The 19,764-nt window shown below is 43.1% G+C and overlaps 1 protein-coding gene across 3 annotated transcripts in view; it reads right to left on the bottom strand.

Annotated features, from left to right (window-relative positions):
- COG5 (component of oligomeric golgi complex 5) overlaps positions 1-19,764 on the bottom strand; it is a 151,280-nt gene that overhangs the window by 29,779 nt on the left and 101,737 nt on the right. For all 3 annotated transcript variants that reach the window (XM_033161710.1, XM_033161712.1, XM_033161713.1), the window contains exons 11-14: positions 16,376-16,457; positions 11,383-11,587; positions 9,529-9,690; positions 7,695-7,794 (exon numbers count right to left, since the gene is read on the bottom strand). In XM_033161710.1, coding sequence (XP_033017601.1) covers positions 7,695-7,794; positions 9,529-9,690; positions 11,383-11,587; positions 16,376-16,457 — 549 coding nt within the window. The remainder of the gene's footprint in view (positions 1-7,694; positions 7,795-9,528; positions 9,691-11,382; positions 11,588-16,375; positions 16,458-19,764) is intronic.

The following is a 19,764-nucleotide window of genomic DNA, read 5'->3' as shown; positions in this document are numbered from 1 at the left end:
CAGCCATCCTGCCATCTTGCCTTTTGTTTGGCCTTGTAGGCTACCAGGAGGCCTACGACACCAGAGGCTTCAGACACCCAGCAGCCCAAAGACATCATCAAATTCATGAGCAGCTAGATTTGGTGGTGGATCCATGTGCCAGGGAAGGACACGGTGGACAAAGAGGGACACATTTTGGCGAGGCCATCTGGGTGTGGCCTACAAGCTCTGCCTGGGTGTGAGGACCCAAGTAGTGGCTAGACGTGAGATTGTAGTCTCTGGCAGGGCATGAGCAGGGGGAGGCTGGAGGTGGACCAAATCCAACACCTTCCACCGAAGGCAGACCATTGGGCAACGAAGAAGAAAGAGGGCTTTTTTGTTTAGTTTTAGAAGAAAGGTGGGAAGGTAGGAAGGGTGATTGAAGGCTTCCACTCCAACGGCGAGGCTTCAGACGAAGGGGGAAATAGAGGAAGATGACAGAAGAAGGAGAATAAGGCCAGGAATGAGGAGAGGAAAAACAAATTTAAAGCCCAAAAGAGAAGGAAAGCACGAGTCAAGAACATTTCCTGAATCGTTTCTTTTGCTGCTTTGTCATCAGGGTGGAGCCCAACTCAGTGACTCCATAATGTGAGTAGGAAATGAGCCAAATCAGTAGGGGCTTTGGAAAGGACACCACCAGCCATGTTTCTATTGGCAGCACCTCCCAATAAAGCTACCTGACAGCTGCCAATTTACAAATCAGGAGGCATCTAGTAGTTTCGGTGGTAACACTTTTTATCGTCTCCCTTCTGTCATGGCAACCACGATCTACACATACAGCATTTCCCAGTTGCTTTCTCCCATGGCTAGGGGGTGCAGAGGTGTCTTCACCTGCCAATTTCTTTCCCCGTACTGAATTACAGGTTGGCAAAGCTTTTAACCGCGCATGTGCAAAAGCTGCCCAAACTGTTCACACCGCAGCGACAGAATGGCTGCTAATTTGGAATTGCATGGAAGTTGGTTTCAGAAAAAGCACACCAAAGAGGAGTATTTCTCTAAAAATAACAGGATACCAGCGGTGGGAGTGCAGTAAAAACTAATCTGAACACATGAAATCCAACATGTGGCAACTCAGTAGTAAGCCTTATTGCATATTTGTGTATATTATTGTGTATTTGTGTGTACACTGCTGCCTCAGTATACTATAATTTTACAGGCAGCTAGCTACCTGTTTAGGCAGGGGTTAAGCTCCAAGGCACCACATATGTCAATGAAATTGCGTATAATTGAAACCCACTGAAAAAGCCTGCAAACACCTTGTTTGTCTCTGCCCTGCCTCTGTTCAGCCCTTTTCATGACGTTTCAGTGACATCTTTATGACATTTCTGGGTCACTTCCGGGTTTGGCGCAATGTGCATGCACTTGGTCGCACACATATTGAACGCGTGTAGGGGGGGGGCTGCCTGTACTTCGAAAGGAAAAAGTCAGCGTTAGGCTAACAAAGTCTGCAGAATTCAGAAAGATTTAAATTGGGGAAAACTACAACAATAGGTTAAAGCTATGGTTTTCCCAGTAGTAATGTACGGAAGTGAGAGTTGGACCATAAAGAAGGCTGATCGCCGAAGAATTGATGCTTTTGAATTCTGGTGCTGGAGGAGACTCTTGAGAGTTCCATGGACTGCAAGAAGATCAAACCTATCCATTCTCAAAGAAATCAGCCCTGAGTGCTCACTAGAAGGACAGATCCTGAAGTTGAGGCTCCAGTACTTTGGCCACCTCATGAGAAGAGAAGACTCCCTAGAAAAGACCCTGATGTTGGGAAAGATGGAGGGCACAAGGAGAAGGGGACGACAGAGGATGAGATGGTTGGACAGTGTTCTCGAAGCTACTAACATGAGTTTGGCCAAACTGCGAGAGGCAGTGAAGGATAGGCGTGCCTGGCGTGCTCTGGTCCATGGGGTCACGAAGAGTCGGACACGACTGAACAACTAAACAACAACACAACAATAGGGACACGGGTGGTGCTGTGGTCTAAACCACAGAGCCTAGGGCTTGCCGATCAGAAGGTCGGCAGTTCAAATCCCCGCGATGGGGTGAGCTCCCGTTCCTTGATCCCTGCTCCTGCCAACCAGTTCAAAAGCACGTCAAAGTGCAAGTAGATAAATAGGTACCGCTCTGGCGGGAAGGTAACCGCCATTTCTGTGCGCTGCTCTGGTTCGCCAGAAGCGGCTTAGTCATGCTGGCCACATGACCCAGAAGCTGTACGCCGGCTCCCTTGGCCAGTAAAACAAGATTTGCGCCGCAACCCCAGAGTCGTCCGCAACTGGACCTAATGATCAGGGGTCCGTTTACCTTTCTACAACAATATTGAGGCATGCCAGAGAGACACGGCAAAGCTCAACAAGCAGACCGCATGGTGTTGATAGGATTAATTTCTGACAAACGTATTTTAAGTAAAAGCAGTGACAAAAAAGGCTGGGTTCTTAATGAAGTGTGCACACTCAGAATGTAAGCAACAGGCTTAATTAAAAGATCAATGAGCGACTGTGCTCAAAGAAAATAATATATTAGGATGCACAAATAACAAGTAGAGCAAGCATTAATTTTTTAATTTGAAGAATTGCATGCTAGTTACTATGTTGCAGGCACACTCTGAACACACAACTAATGAATAGCTCAGACAAAAAAATTGCACTTTTGTGTGCATGCTGATAACACAAAGAAGCACATTGTTTAGGAACATAGAAAACTGCCTTATGTTCCTCAGGCTCAGGCCATTGGCCCATCTAGTCTACTCGGATCATTTTGCCTAAGCATAAATTAAAAAAGAAAGAAAGAATGTGTTTCAAAATGGTAGTATATTTCAATATACACAATAAAGAATGGTGGGAGGGTTTGTTTTTTTTGCAAAGAATTGGCTATATTTATGGAGGATGGGTTTATCAATTGCTGTGATTGCCAAACAGAGCTTACATATACAAGGACTGTACTACTAGCTGTTGGGAAATTTGGAAGGTTTTCAACACCATGCCTTGCTTATAAGCATCTTCGAGGCACTTTGCTGACTGCTCATGGGGAAGAGAAGCCTGGGCAGATTGGTGTTATCTATAAATTCTCGTGTAAATCTATCACAAATTTCATTTGTGACAAAGTGTGTGTGTGTGTGTGTGTGTGTGTGTGTGTGTGTGTGAAAGCAGGTTGGAAGGCAAAAAAAATAATATATGGTAATTTACAACAAACATAATTTCCTCCAGGCTAGAACTTGACTTTGAAGCAATTAGCTCAGGCTAATCTTGAAAATCAGATTAGGCACACCAACTTGATTGATGATGGTGACATACTAGCACCTCGCTTCCTAGACATTTTCTTCGCATTATTTGTGTTCTCACTGACTGTGCTTTAAATAAGCATTTCCTTGCTTTCCACACCCTTGGCAAAAAGCAGCATGGTTTTCTACAGACCTGTAAGAAGAACACCTACTGGAGGCTACATAATGAAGCACATCTGCTACCTGTTGTACGCGGACTCTTACAGCTTTTACAGCCACTATTATTTCCTTAAGCCACATTATTTCCTTAAGCCTACAGTGAGATCACAGCACCAATAAAACGGGCCGAGGAGAGGGAAAGATTAAGAAAATGCATCCCTCCCAATTATTAATGCAACGTTCCATTTTTGAGAATGAGCTGCTATGAATTTCTACCATTCTAACCCTACAGGGACAAAATTCCATGTTGCTTTTTTTCTATAGGTTATCATATTGAAATAGTTAAGAGACCGTATACAAGAGGTCCTAGGTCCCCAGGTGTTCACTAGGGTCAGTTCCTCAGCTACACTGAGTCCAGACTTCTATTAAAATATCTCCTGACACCATTTACGGATTCTCCCTGTATATTTTTACGCAGGTACATCTACCCACCAGACATGCAGGGTTAGATATATAAACCTGAGAATGCGCTCAGACCAAAACACTGAGAAGTAAAACGCAAACATATACAGACTTAACGGGGGAAACCAGCCAGACAAGGAGCCATTTAATGCAGAAGGCTCCTATCCTATCATAACATAACCAACCTTTTCTCCTTAACTCTTTCCCATACCTATTTCTCTCGTCTCGCCCCCTCTGTCTCTGCCAGCTGACATTCCATGACAGTCACAGTGTTCAGGGCGTTCCAGCAAGAAACCTCTTCAAAAACCAATCACTAGCGGTTGATTAATTTGATCGCATTTGATCCTAATTTTCCTCTAAAGGACTCATGTGGTTTACATGGCATACTTCTAAACTACCCTGGTAGGATAGGTTAGGATGTAAAGGAACAAATGTCCTAAGCTTTGCAGCATGGTAGGGATTTGACGCTGCAGCCCCTTACCGCTCTGAATACCGCAACACGCACAGGAAAACATGGCAATCTTACAAAACCGCAAACCCTTCTTACACAACAGAACCCGTACAACTTCAGGGGTAGGATTCAGATTTTAGCAGGTAACACTCGAGGCAATACGAAAGCTCTGCTAGTTTGGATGCACCTGCTCTGTTCTGACTGGGTCAGGCTTTTCGTTTTCTGCGTTTGTTTAGGATTTTTTACTGCTTCGTGTCTCTGTGTCTGAATGGCTATTGGCACATGACCACGAGTCTCTCGCAACAGAAGGACAGCTAATACATTTTTAAAATAAAAGCATAGGAGATACTTGTCAGTGACTGTGTAGTGCAACCAGGAAGGATGAGGGCATGCACAAGCTTTTTTCCCCCACGCAACCAGAGGCGCTTCTACACATGTGTCACCCGTACAAGCCCAGCTTCCTGGATTTCAAAGGCTGTTACTGTCACATCCTGCAAAAATATCACTAATTCAAAGCAAAACAGAAGGTTTTATTCAATACAGCACTAAGGAATGTTCCATCAGCTCAAGGATTTCTCCGCACACAACAGAATGTTCTCCCACTCTCTGCACCGTCCCCCCCCCACCATACAGTCATACCTTGAATCCGAAAGGCCTTGCGACTTGAACGTTTTGGCTCCCGAACACCGCAAAGTGAGTATTCCAGTTTGCGAACATTCTTTGGAAGCCGAACATCCGACGCAGCTTCTGACTGAGTGCAGGAAGCTCCTGCAGCCAATTGGAAGCCATGCCTTGGTTGTCGAACATTTTCGGAAGTCGAATGGACTTCCAGAATGGATTCCATTCGACAACCAAGGTACGACTGTATATTCCAGGTTTTTGTCCAACCTTCTAGAGCAGGAGGGGGGGCGGGTGCAGGGTGGATATTGGGAGACAACTGAGGGTGGGGGGAGTCATGTTACACTAGCACTGATTGTTATAGGCGTCAATTCCCTCCCAGTGGCACACTGGAACATAAGATAGATGTGTTAGTGTTCCTAGTTTGAAGATGAGTTTAAAGTGTATCGTGTTTTCCCTACCAAAGTTATCAGGATTTCCCACCCCAAATCCCTCAAAGTCATCTTTCAGTGATGGACGTTTGGCAGCTTAGAGCCACAACAGCTTTGAAGGCTTCATACTTCATCAAAGCTAGCCCTGAAGAACAGGGTCTTCAGAACAACTGATGTGAAACCAAAGAAGAAGAAGCAGCCCCACATTCCTGTCAGTGTGTTTTTACCATTTGTTTTTATTCTGAAACCACTTGCCTCTTTTGAAAGAACGCTTCTTTCTGAATCACCCTCAACATGACTCTGAAGACTGAATGACACATGCAATACGAAACTCCAGGGCCCCTGAGGCCTTCTTAGCATTTATGGCTGCCATGCCTGCTTTTACAATTCACTGACAAAATCGTCTTGGCTTGTCCTTAGAAATATTTTGTATTACAGAAACTGAAGGCCATTTATTTATTTCAAGGAAACTAGTTTTGTACTATTCTCATTTTTCAGGTTTAAAACACTGTCCGCCAACATGGCATCCTCAATGTAACGGACCAACCCTGTGCCTGGGTGTGAGCAGGTGCCCAGCACTCAAAGAGTTAACACCCACTCTAAGATGACTGGCAGCACAATCGCAGAGGCGGGTCTTTTCCACCTTTTAAAAGGGGAGAATGGCAGTTGGGGCGGTTGTTGTGGGTTGTGGGTCAGGGAGTGAGGGTGAGAGGGAGAGCGGGTTGGAGGTTAGGCTTAGGTTAGGAAAGGAAAACGTTTATTCCTGTTTAAAGTTGTATCCAAGCTGATGTACCTAATTGAAGAACATTGTAACCGCATTCTACCTTAACTTCCTTGATATTAATGTTACCTCAATAAAAATATTTTGTTTGTTCAAACGTTTGTGGACTCTGGCAGTGCGTCAGTACCTCTAGAGGTGTGGTTGAGGGGAAAAGCACATAGAGGTTTCCTTGAGGAAAGGGGACAGGTGGCTTATTTTCCCTAACACACAGAGGACTGGGCAGGGAAGCCAAAGGTGCCACGCAGTTGCCAGAAGGAAAGGGCAAGCTGCAGCAGTTTGGGAACCCAGGGTGGGAGAAACCCAAGGTGGCAGAAGTTTCACTTTAAGAACGTGGAGAACTGAGGTACCCCGAGGGCTTCTCTCATAACATCATTGTGGGGATTCATTTTAGTCGTCGGTGAACCCTAGGGAGAGACACAGTCAGGGGAAACTTTTTACAGTTGTGAGGGCTCTTGGTGGGACGCTGAAAGGGCTCGTCACACATGCCTGCTTTTACAATTCACTGACAAAATCGTCTTGGCTTGTCCTTAGAAATATTTTGTATTACAGAAACTGAAGGCCATTTATTTATTTCAAGGAAACTAGTTTTGTACTATTCTCATTTTTCAGGTTTAAAACACTGTCCGCCAACATGGCATCCTCCAAATCATAGAATCATCCAATTGTAGAGTTGGAAGGGACCCTGTGGTTCATCTGGTCCAGGGGTCGGCAAGGTTTACCTTGCCTGGGCCGGTTCACTCCAGCGGAGATCCCTCCGTGGGCTGGATCGTGCATACACCCATGATTTCCGGCGCCTGCGCAGACACAATTCCCGGCGTCGCAGAAGCGTGTCCCCATGCTGCACCAGTTTAGCGCAGCGTGTGGGGACTCGCCAAGCAGGCAGCTCGATTCGGGGGATGTCTGGGGGTCAGTTAAACAACCCCTGTGGGCCGCTTGTGGCCCATGGGCCTTAGGTTGCCGACCCCTGATCTCATCCAACCCCCTGCAATGCAGGGATATGCAACTGTCCCATATGGGGGTCGAACCTGCAACCTTGGTGTTTCCAGCACCATGCTCTAACCAACTGAGCTAGCCAGGCTCATAATACTGTTTGGATTACAAGTCCCATCATCCCTGACCATGCTGACTGGGGTTGATGGAAGCTGGAGTCCAACACCATCAGGAGGAACACACCACCTCTCCTACAAAATGCAGTCGGACTGCAGTCCTACATCTGTAGGACTGGTGAGAGGCATTGCAAGTTTACTTAACGCCACCCCACTCTTTCTAGCAAAATCTTTCATGATCCACCACTTTGGGTGGGAGGAGTTTTCCATGCCTGCAACAAGAGAAGCTTGTGAGAGGAGACCTTCTCTGTCCGCAAACCTCCCTTTCTGTATGTGGAGAAGAAAATCCACCACTCAATCCTGGGAGTAAGATTAAGTAATTCCGATCCACAAAATGCTTAACTGGGAGTATTTAAATGTTTCAGCTGTTCAAACAGCACTGCTGTTTTTGAGGAGCACTGGTGACAGAAAGAAACACATTTTTAAACTTAAAATGATTTCACAACTGGGAATTACTTACAAGCTGTTCAGACTTCACACTAAAGAGCTGTATGGTCTTTGCCACATTTTTTGATACCGCCAAGGTGAGATTTGGATCTACAGCAGCCACATTCAGCTCACTAGAAACAAAAGGCAATAGCAATGACTGTTTAATCACAATTCTTCAATTGTTTTCTTGCTATTTTAGACACCAAACAGGGGGGAATAACATCTTCTACTATGTTAGGATAATGAATGTATTTTTGCACCATTCACATAGTGATTTTCTTCCACGCCCAAGCAGCCACAGTTTGTGCTTCTTTACTTGTTCACAAATAAACTGTGCTTTAAAACTCGTTCATAATTGATCTAGAGTTAGGGGTGAGCAGTGAGGCAGCCGGATTTGCTGATGATACCAAATTGTTCAGGGTGGCTAAAACACAAAATGGATTGTGAAGAGTTATGAAAGGATCTCTCCAAACTTCGTGAATGGGCAGTAAAATTTGATCCCAGATTTGTTTCTTGGGTGCAGGAGAACCCGCCCTAAGGTATCTTTCATACAACGCTCTCCATGGATCATAATGCAATACCACCACTGCATCTATGTTGGCATTCTATAGGTCTCAAGAGCAAATATGGATATCCTTCTTCATCAGGTCTAAACTCAATCTATGAAAGGAAATACTCTTTTTTTAATTTTTTTTTAAAGAACAGCATCGTGCTTTCAAAACAGTTTGACCAGCACTTCATGTTCAAAATTACAGCACAGACCAAAGAGAGGTTATGATATAGAGATGCAGGGGTCAAATAATTCTTCTGTTCTGCTTCTTGGTCTTCCCACCCACATGGCTTTTTAAAATTTAATGCCATAAGTTCAAAGCTCTGTGTCACTCTAAATCAGGGGTCAGCAAACTTTTTCAGCAAGGGGCCGGTCCACTGTCCTTCAGACTTTGTGGGGGGCTGGACTATATTTTGAAAAAGAAAAAATGAACCAATTCCTATGCCCCACAAATAACCCAGAGATGCATTTTAAATAAAAGCACACATTCTACTCATGTAAAAACACCAGGCAGGCCCCACAAATAACCCAGAGATGCATTTTAAATAAAAGGGCACATTCTACTCATGTAAAAACACCACGCAGGCCCCACAAATAACCCAGAGATGCATTTTAAATAAAAGGGCACATTCTACTCATGTAAAAACACGTTGATTCCTGCACCATCCATGGGCCAGATTTAGAAGGCGGGCCTTAGTTTGCCTCCCCATGCTCTAGATCAGCCTTTCCCAACCTAGTGCCCTATGATTGAGTCTTGCAGTCCAAAACATCTGAAGGGCATCAGATTGAGTAAGGATATTCTAGACTCTTCTTAAATCATGTTCATATCATGAAAAGTTTTAATTCTTCCAAAGACTTTTTTCTCCAGACCTCTCCCTCAACCCATTACCTCACAACTGCTATCACACAGTAACACAGGGTAAAACATACAATATGGGGCTGGCCTCTAACAATATTATGGTTGGAACTTTTATGTCCACTCCCAGGTCAGGTAGGGCTTAGACACCTTTTCTTTTTAAACTACCTTCAAATTCAGAACATCAGCAGAAATGTCCAAAACAACACCTCCAGGAACTAAAATGTAACATGTGCAAACACAGAAAGAGGTCCAACAGAACTATCTGGGTTTATCCGGTTTGCACAATAAAAATGCACGAGATGAACTCTGATTTAAATTTCACTGCTAACTGCTTGGATAATTAATGAGGAATCAATCATTTAGCAGTAACGAGCTTCCATTTCCTAAACTATAATTTAGGGAGAGAGGAAAACCATGCTGCATGTTGCGTCCCAATATTTATTACGAACACTTTACCTTGTGATGGTTTTGATGATGCTGTCAAGCTCATCAGCTGAAGGGGGATTGCGTCCTCCAGGGGGAAAGACGAGGTTGATGGGGTCAAAGAGCCGCGATAATGACTTTGACAAGTAGGCAGCTTCATAAGGTTGCAAAGAGTCTTTCAGGGCTATTTCTGGACTGAGTAGTGGGGGAAATGGGTTAAGATAAAATATATTTCCTTTTTTCAAACGAAACAAAAATAGTAATACAGCAACCCATTGGGGGTTGGACTAAAGTCTACCTTAAAGGAACACCACCCCTATTTTCTCAGTTCTTACCGAATTTATTCTGAAGGCATGCAGATCCTTTAGAGTAATTTCTAGTGGAAAAGTACGCAAAAGCCTATAAAGCAAGTGTCCCAACTTTAGGAGCAGCTACACTTACTAAAGCGTTAATTGGCAGAGATGTGTGTAGCTCTAGGAATTAATATTCTCCTTTGAAATGCATGAAATGTTCAATTAGCAAGCAATTTTTCTAAATCAAGGTATTCCTTTGAGACATTCAATGTTAAAAACGGAACATTTCCTAACTTAAAATAATGTTTGCTGTAGTTACATATGCCATATACATTATATTGTTCTGTTTTTAGTGTAAGAGGCAAATTTGAGTCCCTGACCCCAAACGATACTGACATACCAGCTTCTAACCCAGAAGTGAAAAGCCATTGAATACATTACCCCCTGTCTTTTATTACTGACCCACCCATAAGGACCCCTCAACCTGTACTTTCAGGAAGCACTGTTTAACAGCAAACTGTTGTCAGGAATTTTAGAGATTTCCCAAGACTCCAGTGGGTGTCTTGCACGGGCAACGAGGCAGAAAACAATATAGCATTGCAATCTCTATCATAATTTTTATAAAGTTTTTTTAATTCTCTGGGGACACTAATGCAGAGAACCTGCAGCCCTCCAGATGTTCTGGAACTCCCATTAGTATCAGTCAGTATGATCAATGATCGGGGTAATGGGAGTTGACGTTCAACAACATCTGAAAGGCCACGGGTTCCCCAACTCTGCTCCAATATCTACAATGGTCTAAATGGTCCCCCCTCTGGAATGAGATCAACGTTTGACACAGTCAGGCCCGTGGACACATTCAGACCCAAAGAGATGTTGCTTTGGGGAGCCTTAGTATGACACAGTTTGAGAACTGCAGGTATAGTGTGTGTCAGAGACAGCCCACTGATTCAGAGCCTCGCATACGAAATATCTCACAAACTAGAGAGGTAGGAGATCAGAAACCCATTTAACGTTTGTCTACTTCTGTCCAAGCCAACTGACACTGTACAGTACATGCCAGCAGGAGCAGACTCAGTGGCCTAGTTGGCACATCACAATATATCTCAGTTAATGGTTTGCCATGAATGTGCTGAGCAGGGCTGTTGTGCTCCTGCTTGCTACCACACAAGCAGAAACAAACAAAAATCCCTAGCTTAGTGTTAAGTCCGAGCCACGCATCGTGGTTTGTTTCGCTCTAACAAGCCACGATCAGTGAGCCAACAACAAACTTTGGCTATAGACTGAGTGAGATTCAATGGACGTGAAACAATCCCCAGTTCTGACATAATGCTAAGCCATGCTCATGATTTGTTTCCTCAATGCATTGTGGTATTGAGCATTCAAGGTAAATCATTTACTTGTTCACAGCAAATCATTAACTGTGGCTAAAAATCATGTACACTGTAAAAAAATAATGCCCCAATTGGTAGAATGAAATAGCACATTGTTGTTAATTAAAATGTTAAAACAAAATGCTCTAAATTGTAGGGAATACAAAGCTTCAGAGTCTAGAATTTTCTATTTTCTAATTATATACACACAATATACATACTCATAATCCTGTTTCTTTTGCATGAAAATGTCCTGTGTATCATCTTCTATCTGTTGAAGTTCTGCAAAGTGTTCAGCAGTGCCATTTGTAATGAAATTTCTTTGAATATTGTTGCTATATTGTTGAATACGCTTCCAGAAATCATTATAGAGCCTCAGTAATTTAGGGTATTCGCCTTCAAAAGCTTGTTTCAAAAACATGGAAGCTGCAAGACAAAAAAAAAACCCAAACAAACCCATAAATATTACTTGAAACATATCAGTTTCTGTAATACCAACAATTCTTGTCATTCAAATTCAACATAATACGGACACATAATATTTAAATAAATGCAGTCTTTATTACAAGACCTGTATGGGTGAAATTTCATCTCAGAATTATTTTCAAGAGGAATTGGGTGTTCCCTCTAAACCTTACAGGATTGCCTTACAAAACACTATTCAGAGTTGTTGTTTTTTGCAGTCCTAATACAATGTTCCATCCTGATCTTCATTCCTTCTTTAGTGTTAAATCTGCTTCTTTATAAAATAGTTACCAATCTCTCATTGAGAAATAATTTTCATTAACATTAGCAAAGGTAATTAAAACTTCTAGTCTTCTAACTATTGGATGGCTTGCATATAATGCTAAGCCATAGTTTGTTTAACAAACCATGTGTTAACAATGATCATCTCACAGATGATTAAAAATGGCTTGTTTCTCTAAAGCTTGCTTTTCTTTTTTTGCCTTGTACCTTGCAACTTGGTAAGTGTCCTGGGGAGAGGGTGGTAATCAAACAAAATGTGGTTAAGGAAGAGTGCTTGACACACGTTAAACAAACCGAAGTCTGAAAGCCAACAACATGCCATGACTTCAGATCAGAGTTTGTTGCCAGTAAACAAAACAGTGAAGTCATTGGGCAGAGTTCCCACATACCACTAAGTCATGGTTTAATAAACTATAGTTGAATAAACCATAGTTTAGCATTTTGTGGTAACTAGGCCAGTATCACTACCTTCTCTCAGGGCATAATTTGACGAAGGATCTATTTTCAATAAAAAGATTCAACTCTGAAACACAAGAAAATATTAAAGTGTCCCTGAGCAAATGAGAGCAGTTCTCCCACTACTGAGTAACTATAGAGACCCAACACAAAGAGCTAAGAGGAAAAGTATCTGAAATCAGATGGAAGGATTTCTAGATAGGTTTTTTTCCTGCAAATTAAACACTGTGTCCCTTCTCAGACACCAGCAGAATTTCCACATATTATTTAAAATATCAATAATCAGTATATATAGACATGTACCTCTCTTCACAAGAGAGGCCGGTGTACAATTTGTTGTATTTTTCTGATTTTGAATAGAGCTACTTATATTGCTAAACCCCATAGATTTATTTCCAATGTTTTGATTTCATACCTTTTAGATTTGGCTTCTGCCAACCCCACGCTAAAGTTAGGAGTGTCTGAAAGAGGGCTTGTCTGTATTCATGCACACTGGGTTTGTTGGTGACTAAATGCTCTTAAAATGACTAAAAAGAGCCTAGAAGCTTCACTGGATACATGTATAATAAACAAGTTAAAATACTCAAAAAGTGAGAGAGTAACAAGGAAACAAAATATTATTGCAAAAGATATAGGATGTACAGGAACAGCTTAGGCCTGAAACATCTGAGGGCCAAGTAAGACGGTTTTTACGTTTCTTTATAATTTACCTTACAACCCTTTAACGGAGGATTGGACTAATTCATGAAGGGGGTCTATCAATCACCCCTAGCCATGTTGGTTATGCTCTGGCTCCAAAGTTGGAGGTGCTAATGCTTCTGAATACCAGTTGCTGGAAAGCAGAGGAGTGGCTTTGCATTCAAATCCTGCTTCCTCTTTCCCCACAAACAACATTTTAGCCACTGTGAGAACAGGATGCTGGACTAGATGGGTCATCTGCCTCATCCAGCAAGCTCTTCTTATGATTTTACAGCCACATTGGGAGGGGGGGGGAAATAATAATTGGAACCACAGAAAGTTATGAGTTCACTGTCCCAATCCTAAAAATCTCTCACTCCCTGAATTTGCTATTTGTCCTGGCAGGAACACTTTACAGGCAGAATTTCTGGGGTGGGGAGTAATTTCTGAGAACTGTGGTGGGGGTTTTTTTGTGAGGGGAGGTTAACACCCACACCCATGGCCCCAATTTAGATTGGAGGCCCTGTGGCTGTTATTGATATCGAAAAATTCACACATCTCCCTCATGACATGTAGTTTGACCCTGAGTAGGAAACTGATGCAGCCTGAGTCCGGAACCCAGCAGCTATGAGGAGTCCTCTGATATTCCAATTGTTTTCCAGCCTGACAGTGTATTTTTTTTTTAATAGTAATGGCGAAGTATATTTGACAGTATTAGGCAGTCACTCAAATTAAATTAGATCACTTGGTTACTTAGCAACTATACAAAACAACTGCGTACAAATAGAGCAATAGGTAACTTTCACCATTTTTGAAAGAGTGGCTAGAAACTTCAAAGATGGTTACAAAGTTAAGATTTATCCATAAGCACAAAGGAAAAATGCTAGTAAATTCACAAAACTATCAGTATCCGTTGAAGCAGAAGCAGAAGAAGAAGAAGAAGAAGAAGAGGAGTTTGGATTTGATATCCCGCTTTATCACTACCCAAAGGAGTCTCAAAGCGGCTAACGTTCTCCTTTCCCTTCCTCCCCCCACAAAAAAACACTCTGCAAGATGAGTGGGGCTGAGAGACTTCAAAGAAGTGTGACTAGCCCAAGGTCACCCAGCAGCTGCATGTGGAGGAGCGGAGACGCGAACCCAGTTCACCAGATTACGAGTCTACCGCTCTTAATCACAACATCACACTGGCTTTGATATTCTTTGACTAATGTGGATCAAAGGAGCAATACTAAAAAACAAACAAAAAAACCCACACCTTTCCAGGTTGCCTTTTTGTCCTGTTCTTCTCCAAAGGATTTCAGGACAGCCTACACAGTAGGTCAGAGGTTGGCAAACTTTTTTGGGCCATGTTTCAAATTTTGGGAGAATGCAGTCACAAAATGGCTGCCATGGGGAAAGTGTCATAGCAACCACCCATGGTTGAGACAACCACCCATGACAACCTTGTGCTTACCTCAGGAATGTCCCGATTGTGGAGCTCACACAATACTGCATAGACTGACGGTGCTGCTGTCTAATAACAACAGAGTTCTTTAATACCATGAAAAATACACATGGTGGCCATATGACACTCGCTCTCATTTCAAGGTACCTGAGCATTTTGCCTCATAACTTTCTTTCTAGAGACTTCTTTATTTTAATGAAAGTTCAGAGTCTGGGGAACTTAGCCAATGAAAGCCTTCACGGCACCATGGCATGCATGGGCAAAAGGCTGGCAACCTCTGTGGCAGAAAGTAATGGTGAAGTAACTGGGGGGAAAGTCGCACTGAGTGCTGCATGTCCGAGTATTGTTTTGATCCCGTATCCCCCTAGTTACACCACATCAGCTCTCACACTTTTCTAATGTTCTATGATTCTTGACATGTGAGCAATGGTCTCTAAATGGGTGTTCAGAAATACTGATACGTATTCAATGGCAAATATTTATCACTCACTTTCCAAGAGAATTTTTTTTTTAATTGCACATACCACACATACCATAAAGAAGGCTGATCGCCGTAGAATTGATGCTTTTGAATTATGGTGCTGGAGGAGACTCTTGAGAGTCCCATGGACTGCAAGAAGATCAAACCTATCCATTCTCAAAGAAATCAGCCCTGAGTGCTCACTAGAAGGACAGATCCTGAAGTTGAGGCTCCAGTACTTTGGCCACCTCATGAGAAGAGAAGACTCCCTAGAAAAGGAGGCGCGTGGGGGGAGGGAGTAAATTGCCATTATTCAGTACCGGTAATTGCAGTGTGTCCTGGGCATTTCTTCAAAGTAGCATAGCTGGTACTCAGGACTGTGCAAAATCCAATTTCCTCAAGGTACAGCTTCTGTTGCAGGAAACGTGATTTCCTGAGCACTGAAACTGCGGCATTTTAACATTGAAAAAATACGTTTTCTCTTTCCACCTAGTGACATCATGACTGCTCTGTGGGTTACTGTTGCATGGGTATCATGGGCACCTAGTAGATCAGCAATGCAACTCTTCCCTACCTGCATTATTTTGTGCAGGTTTCCAAGCAAGCTAGCAAAAAAGGCAGCCTATTAGTACAGTCGTACCTCTGGTTACGATTGCTTCAGGTTGCATTCGTTGCGGGATACGAACGCACCAAACCCAGAAGTACCGGAACGGGCACTTCTGGATTCAGCAATTTGCACATGCGCAGGCACGCAAAATGACATCACGCACATGCGCAGAAGCGCTGAATCGTGCCGCGCACATGCGCAGCCACGGCGCTTCAGGTTGCGGACCTTTCAGGTTGTGAACAGGGCTCTGGAACGGATCCTGTTCGCAACCAGAGGTACCACTGTATTACTGTTGTTCTTATTATTATCACTATATTTATTTATATCCCACCTTTCCCCCTGAAGCTCAAGGTGGCTTACAGCTAAAACACCACAGAACCACCACCTCCTCCCTCCCTATTACATTTCCACAGGTATTTGTTTTTTAAACTCAGTTTGTGAAAAGCTACATACTCTGGCCACATCTTCCCTGCATGCTAGTGAAAAAGCCACTTCCTGCTTTTGCTAGCGCATGGGAGGTTGTCAAAAGCTCTGAAGACAGGTATTCCTCCCCCACGCTGGACCAAAGGACTGGATATATTGCTATGAAGGAATTGCAGGAGACAGTTACACACACACACACACACACACACACACACACACGTATGTATGTATGTATGTATGTATGTATTTTGGGGGGAAGGGTTGATTCCTACCAACCCACATTGGTATTTTATTGAGCACTATTTGGCTGGGTAGTAGGGGGGGCAGCAGCAGTGGTGAATTCTACAGAATTAACTTATTTTCAGGATAAGTGTAGAAAAGAAAAGAATCAATACTTACAGTCGGTTGCCTTCTGAAACTGGGAGGCAAGAGTCCGAGTCACTGCCGTCCAAAATGTGCACAAAATATCTGACAGGCCATCCTGTGAGAAAAAGAGGACGAGAGAGGTAAGTCAGAAATGCCCCAAATTTACAACCAGGGGTACTGTACTCTTCATGCCTCCCATGGAAGGACCACCAGAAGCTGCCTTAAACTGAGTTCAGGCCATTGGTCCATCCAAGCAGTATAAAAACACAATCTAAGGATTTGGCGTATTGACTGTAACCAGCAAGGCACTACTTGGCCAACAGCACTCATCAGTGAGAGCATGGATGGGCAAAAAGGGTTTTAGCATGCACCAAAAACACACCATCGCTGGCACACGCCTTATTTCCAAGAGGGAATTATTTCATTAAGCTTGGGAGCCAGGTGAAAATTACACACACATGAAGAACGTTAAGTCACACAAACAGCGATTGGGCGGGCAGGCGAGGGAGAAGCATTTGTAATGCTGTCTGTGAACTCAAGTAACAGACAGATTATCATCTTGTAATACAATCCGCTATAGTGGAAGCAGCTGACAAGATGAGTAATGGACTGCATCCGATTAACTTTTCAGCTCAGTGGAAATCGTTTCAATCAAACTCCTTCTCTTTTAAAGAGCAATACAGGACGAAGGGCACTAGCCTCTTGTGACCTATTAAGTGTATTTCAAGAGCACGGGAGGCTTTTTGCCGAGTCTGGTGCCCCATTTCCCTCAGAGCAACACAATGAGTTCTCCCTTTCACCAGCTGTACACACAAGTGCATATATAAATGTGGTTTCAACATGCACACACACACACACAGGTGCGATCTTATTTGTGTGCTTCTAGATGTCCTCTTCCTTGAATCTTCTGCTCTACAGGCGATGTTTTGCTTCTTTCCATGGCCATGCTCCCTTTTACTGCTGCCAATTATGTATTTTTCGCTCCATAAGACGCACCTTTTTCCTCCTAAAAAGTAAGGGGAAATATCTGTGCATCTTATGGAGCAAATGATGGTCCCTGGAGCCAAATTGCCCAGGGGCCAAAAGCAGATTGTGCTTTTTTTTTTTTTTTTACAAAGAGAAAAGGGGGTGTTGAAAGGACCCCGCTCAGCAGCTGATCAGCAAGAGATCGGGAGATAAGATAAGAGTCCCTGGCTCCCTTTCGGCCCCGCCCCCTTGCCCATTGTTGAATGTGCTGCAGAGGGAGATTGTTTGTTTCCCCAGCAACATGTGACTGGCTGATTAGATTATCTGTCTGGAAACTGTAGAAACGGCTCCCTTTCCTTAAGAAGCTGCAGAAATGTGAGTTGAACCCCATAAAAACAGGGCTTTTCCTTTTTGCTTTTCCCCCTTTGCAAAAAAGCTGCAAAACTTTGAGCTGATCCTCAAAAAAACAGGGCTTTTAGAGGACGAAAACCAGAAAAATATTTTTTTCTTGTTTCCTCCTCTAAAAACGAGGTGCGCCCTATGGTCCGCTGCACCCTATGGAGCGAAAAATACGTTAAGTTGTCTTGAGACACTTATGTGCACTTAGAGGTTATTAAGGATAGTATTCACACATCTTTTGATTTATGCTTATGACCACCCAATATTATTCTACTTTGTACATTTTTATCCTTCTCTTTTTACAGACTGGACTATTATCCTATTTTATAGTTGAATGAGTTCATATCACTGTATTTCACTGTAAGAATGCAAAAAGAGACTGGTGGATCAGGGCCTTTCTAGTCCAGTATCTTGTTTCCCACAACAGAAAATGCTTACACAGAAGCTTATGTCTGCATAATGCTACATAATGCACCTTGATTGACTGAATCAGATGCCCAACCTTTTCAAAAAGCAATAACTATAAATATAAGAACAGTTTAACACAGCAACCCGTACATAAAATCAATTTAGATCCAGGGAAGAAAGGAAACGTCTTTAGCATGTGCCCAAAAGCCAATGGCGAAGGCATTTATTTGCCATGCAAGGAGTGGGAGTTCCAAAGGGTAGGTGTTTCTTGGGACGGTATCTGCAGGTCGCCATCTCCCATCAAACATAGATATAATTTAGGTATGTAGGGCAGGAGTTGGCAAGGTTTACCTCACCTGGGTCGGTTCACTCCAGTGGAGATCCCTCCGTGGGCCGGATTGCTCGTGCACCAGCTATTTCTGGCACCACGGAAGTGAGTCCCTGCGCCGTGCTGCACAGCGCGCGGGGACTCGCCGAGCGGGTGGCTCGGTTCGGGGGTGGCTCGTGGGCCGGTTAAATGCCCCCTGTGGGCCTTGTGGCCCATGGGCCTTAGGTTGCCTACCCCTGTTGTAGGGGGTAAGGTGATCTTTTCAGGTATGACAACACTTTGATGGCTTACAACCAGCAGATGACCCCAAGAGTGGACTACAAGTCTCCTCTAGCTCACTGACTATAATCTCAAATGACTCCCAACTATAATCCAAATGTGCTCCACAGATATGCAATGTGTGGCAATGATAGAGAGGTTCCTAATTCACTGTTGAATACTCACTTGCGAGACTAACTAAAATTCTCTCTATTCTGATAAATCACAGAACAAATGAAAGCCATAGGAACAAGGGATCAAAGTTACACATTTCTGCATTATGCAACATTATGCAATGTTGACGGTTTTGCCCAATAAGTTTCCAGCTGGAGGTTCCAAGAAAACCAGAAGCACTACATCTGCTGCATGCATTGTATCACATGCATCTGCAGATGCTCATACCAACAATACAGGCTCCAAATTTAGCGTACTGCTGCCTAGTCACAGGATTATAAGATTATTCCTGAAGGCAAAAACGGCTGGTAGTGACAGAAATGTGAACCTACTTGTTCACATTAATCTATCCTGATGCCACTGCTCTAAACTATAACTGAGTGTTCCTGTCAATTACTACCAAAGAATCAATGAATTCCTCAGAACCAGCCAAAAACCTGGCATACTGTGTCATCTGTAATAACAAGCAATGACATTACAGCTGCAATCTAAAAGTTTCATTTCAAATTATTTCTTCAACATTAAGACAGAACAAGTATCCTATTTTTAGACAAAACGTATTTATCTGCTCATTTAGAAAAATCGCAAGCTTGCTGTCGGTCTTTTGCAATTAATCTATATTTGAAAGGAAAACCTAATATTACTAGTGAGTTTCTATCTATCAGTCCTCTTCAAACAGGCGGGTGGTTCCTATCGCTGGTCTACTGGAACACTAAGCAACGTAGATTGACAATGCAGATATTCACAGTGGTCTCCACTTCTTCTTTAGTTGTAGAAAGTTGCTTCTTGTACTACCCATCTGCAACAAAGCAGGAATCCTCCAGAACTTACTTGTCTAACACATCATATTTTGGGATCCATCCCTTAAGCAGGTGGGATGGGATAGTCC

Source organism: Lacerta agilis, chromosome 10 (assembly GCF_009819535.1).
Source record: "Lacerta agilis isolate rLacAgi1 chromosome 10, rLacAgi1.pri, whole genome shotgun sequence".
Classification (NCBI taxonomy): Eukaryota; Metazoa; Chordata; class Lepidosauria; order Squamata; family Lacertidae; genus Lacerta; species Lacerta agilis.
This window is presented reverse-complemented; position numbering and strand designations above follow the sequence as displayed.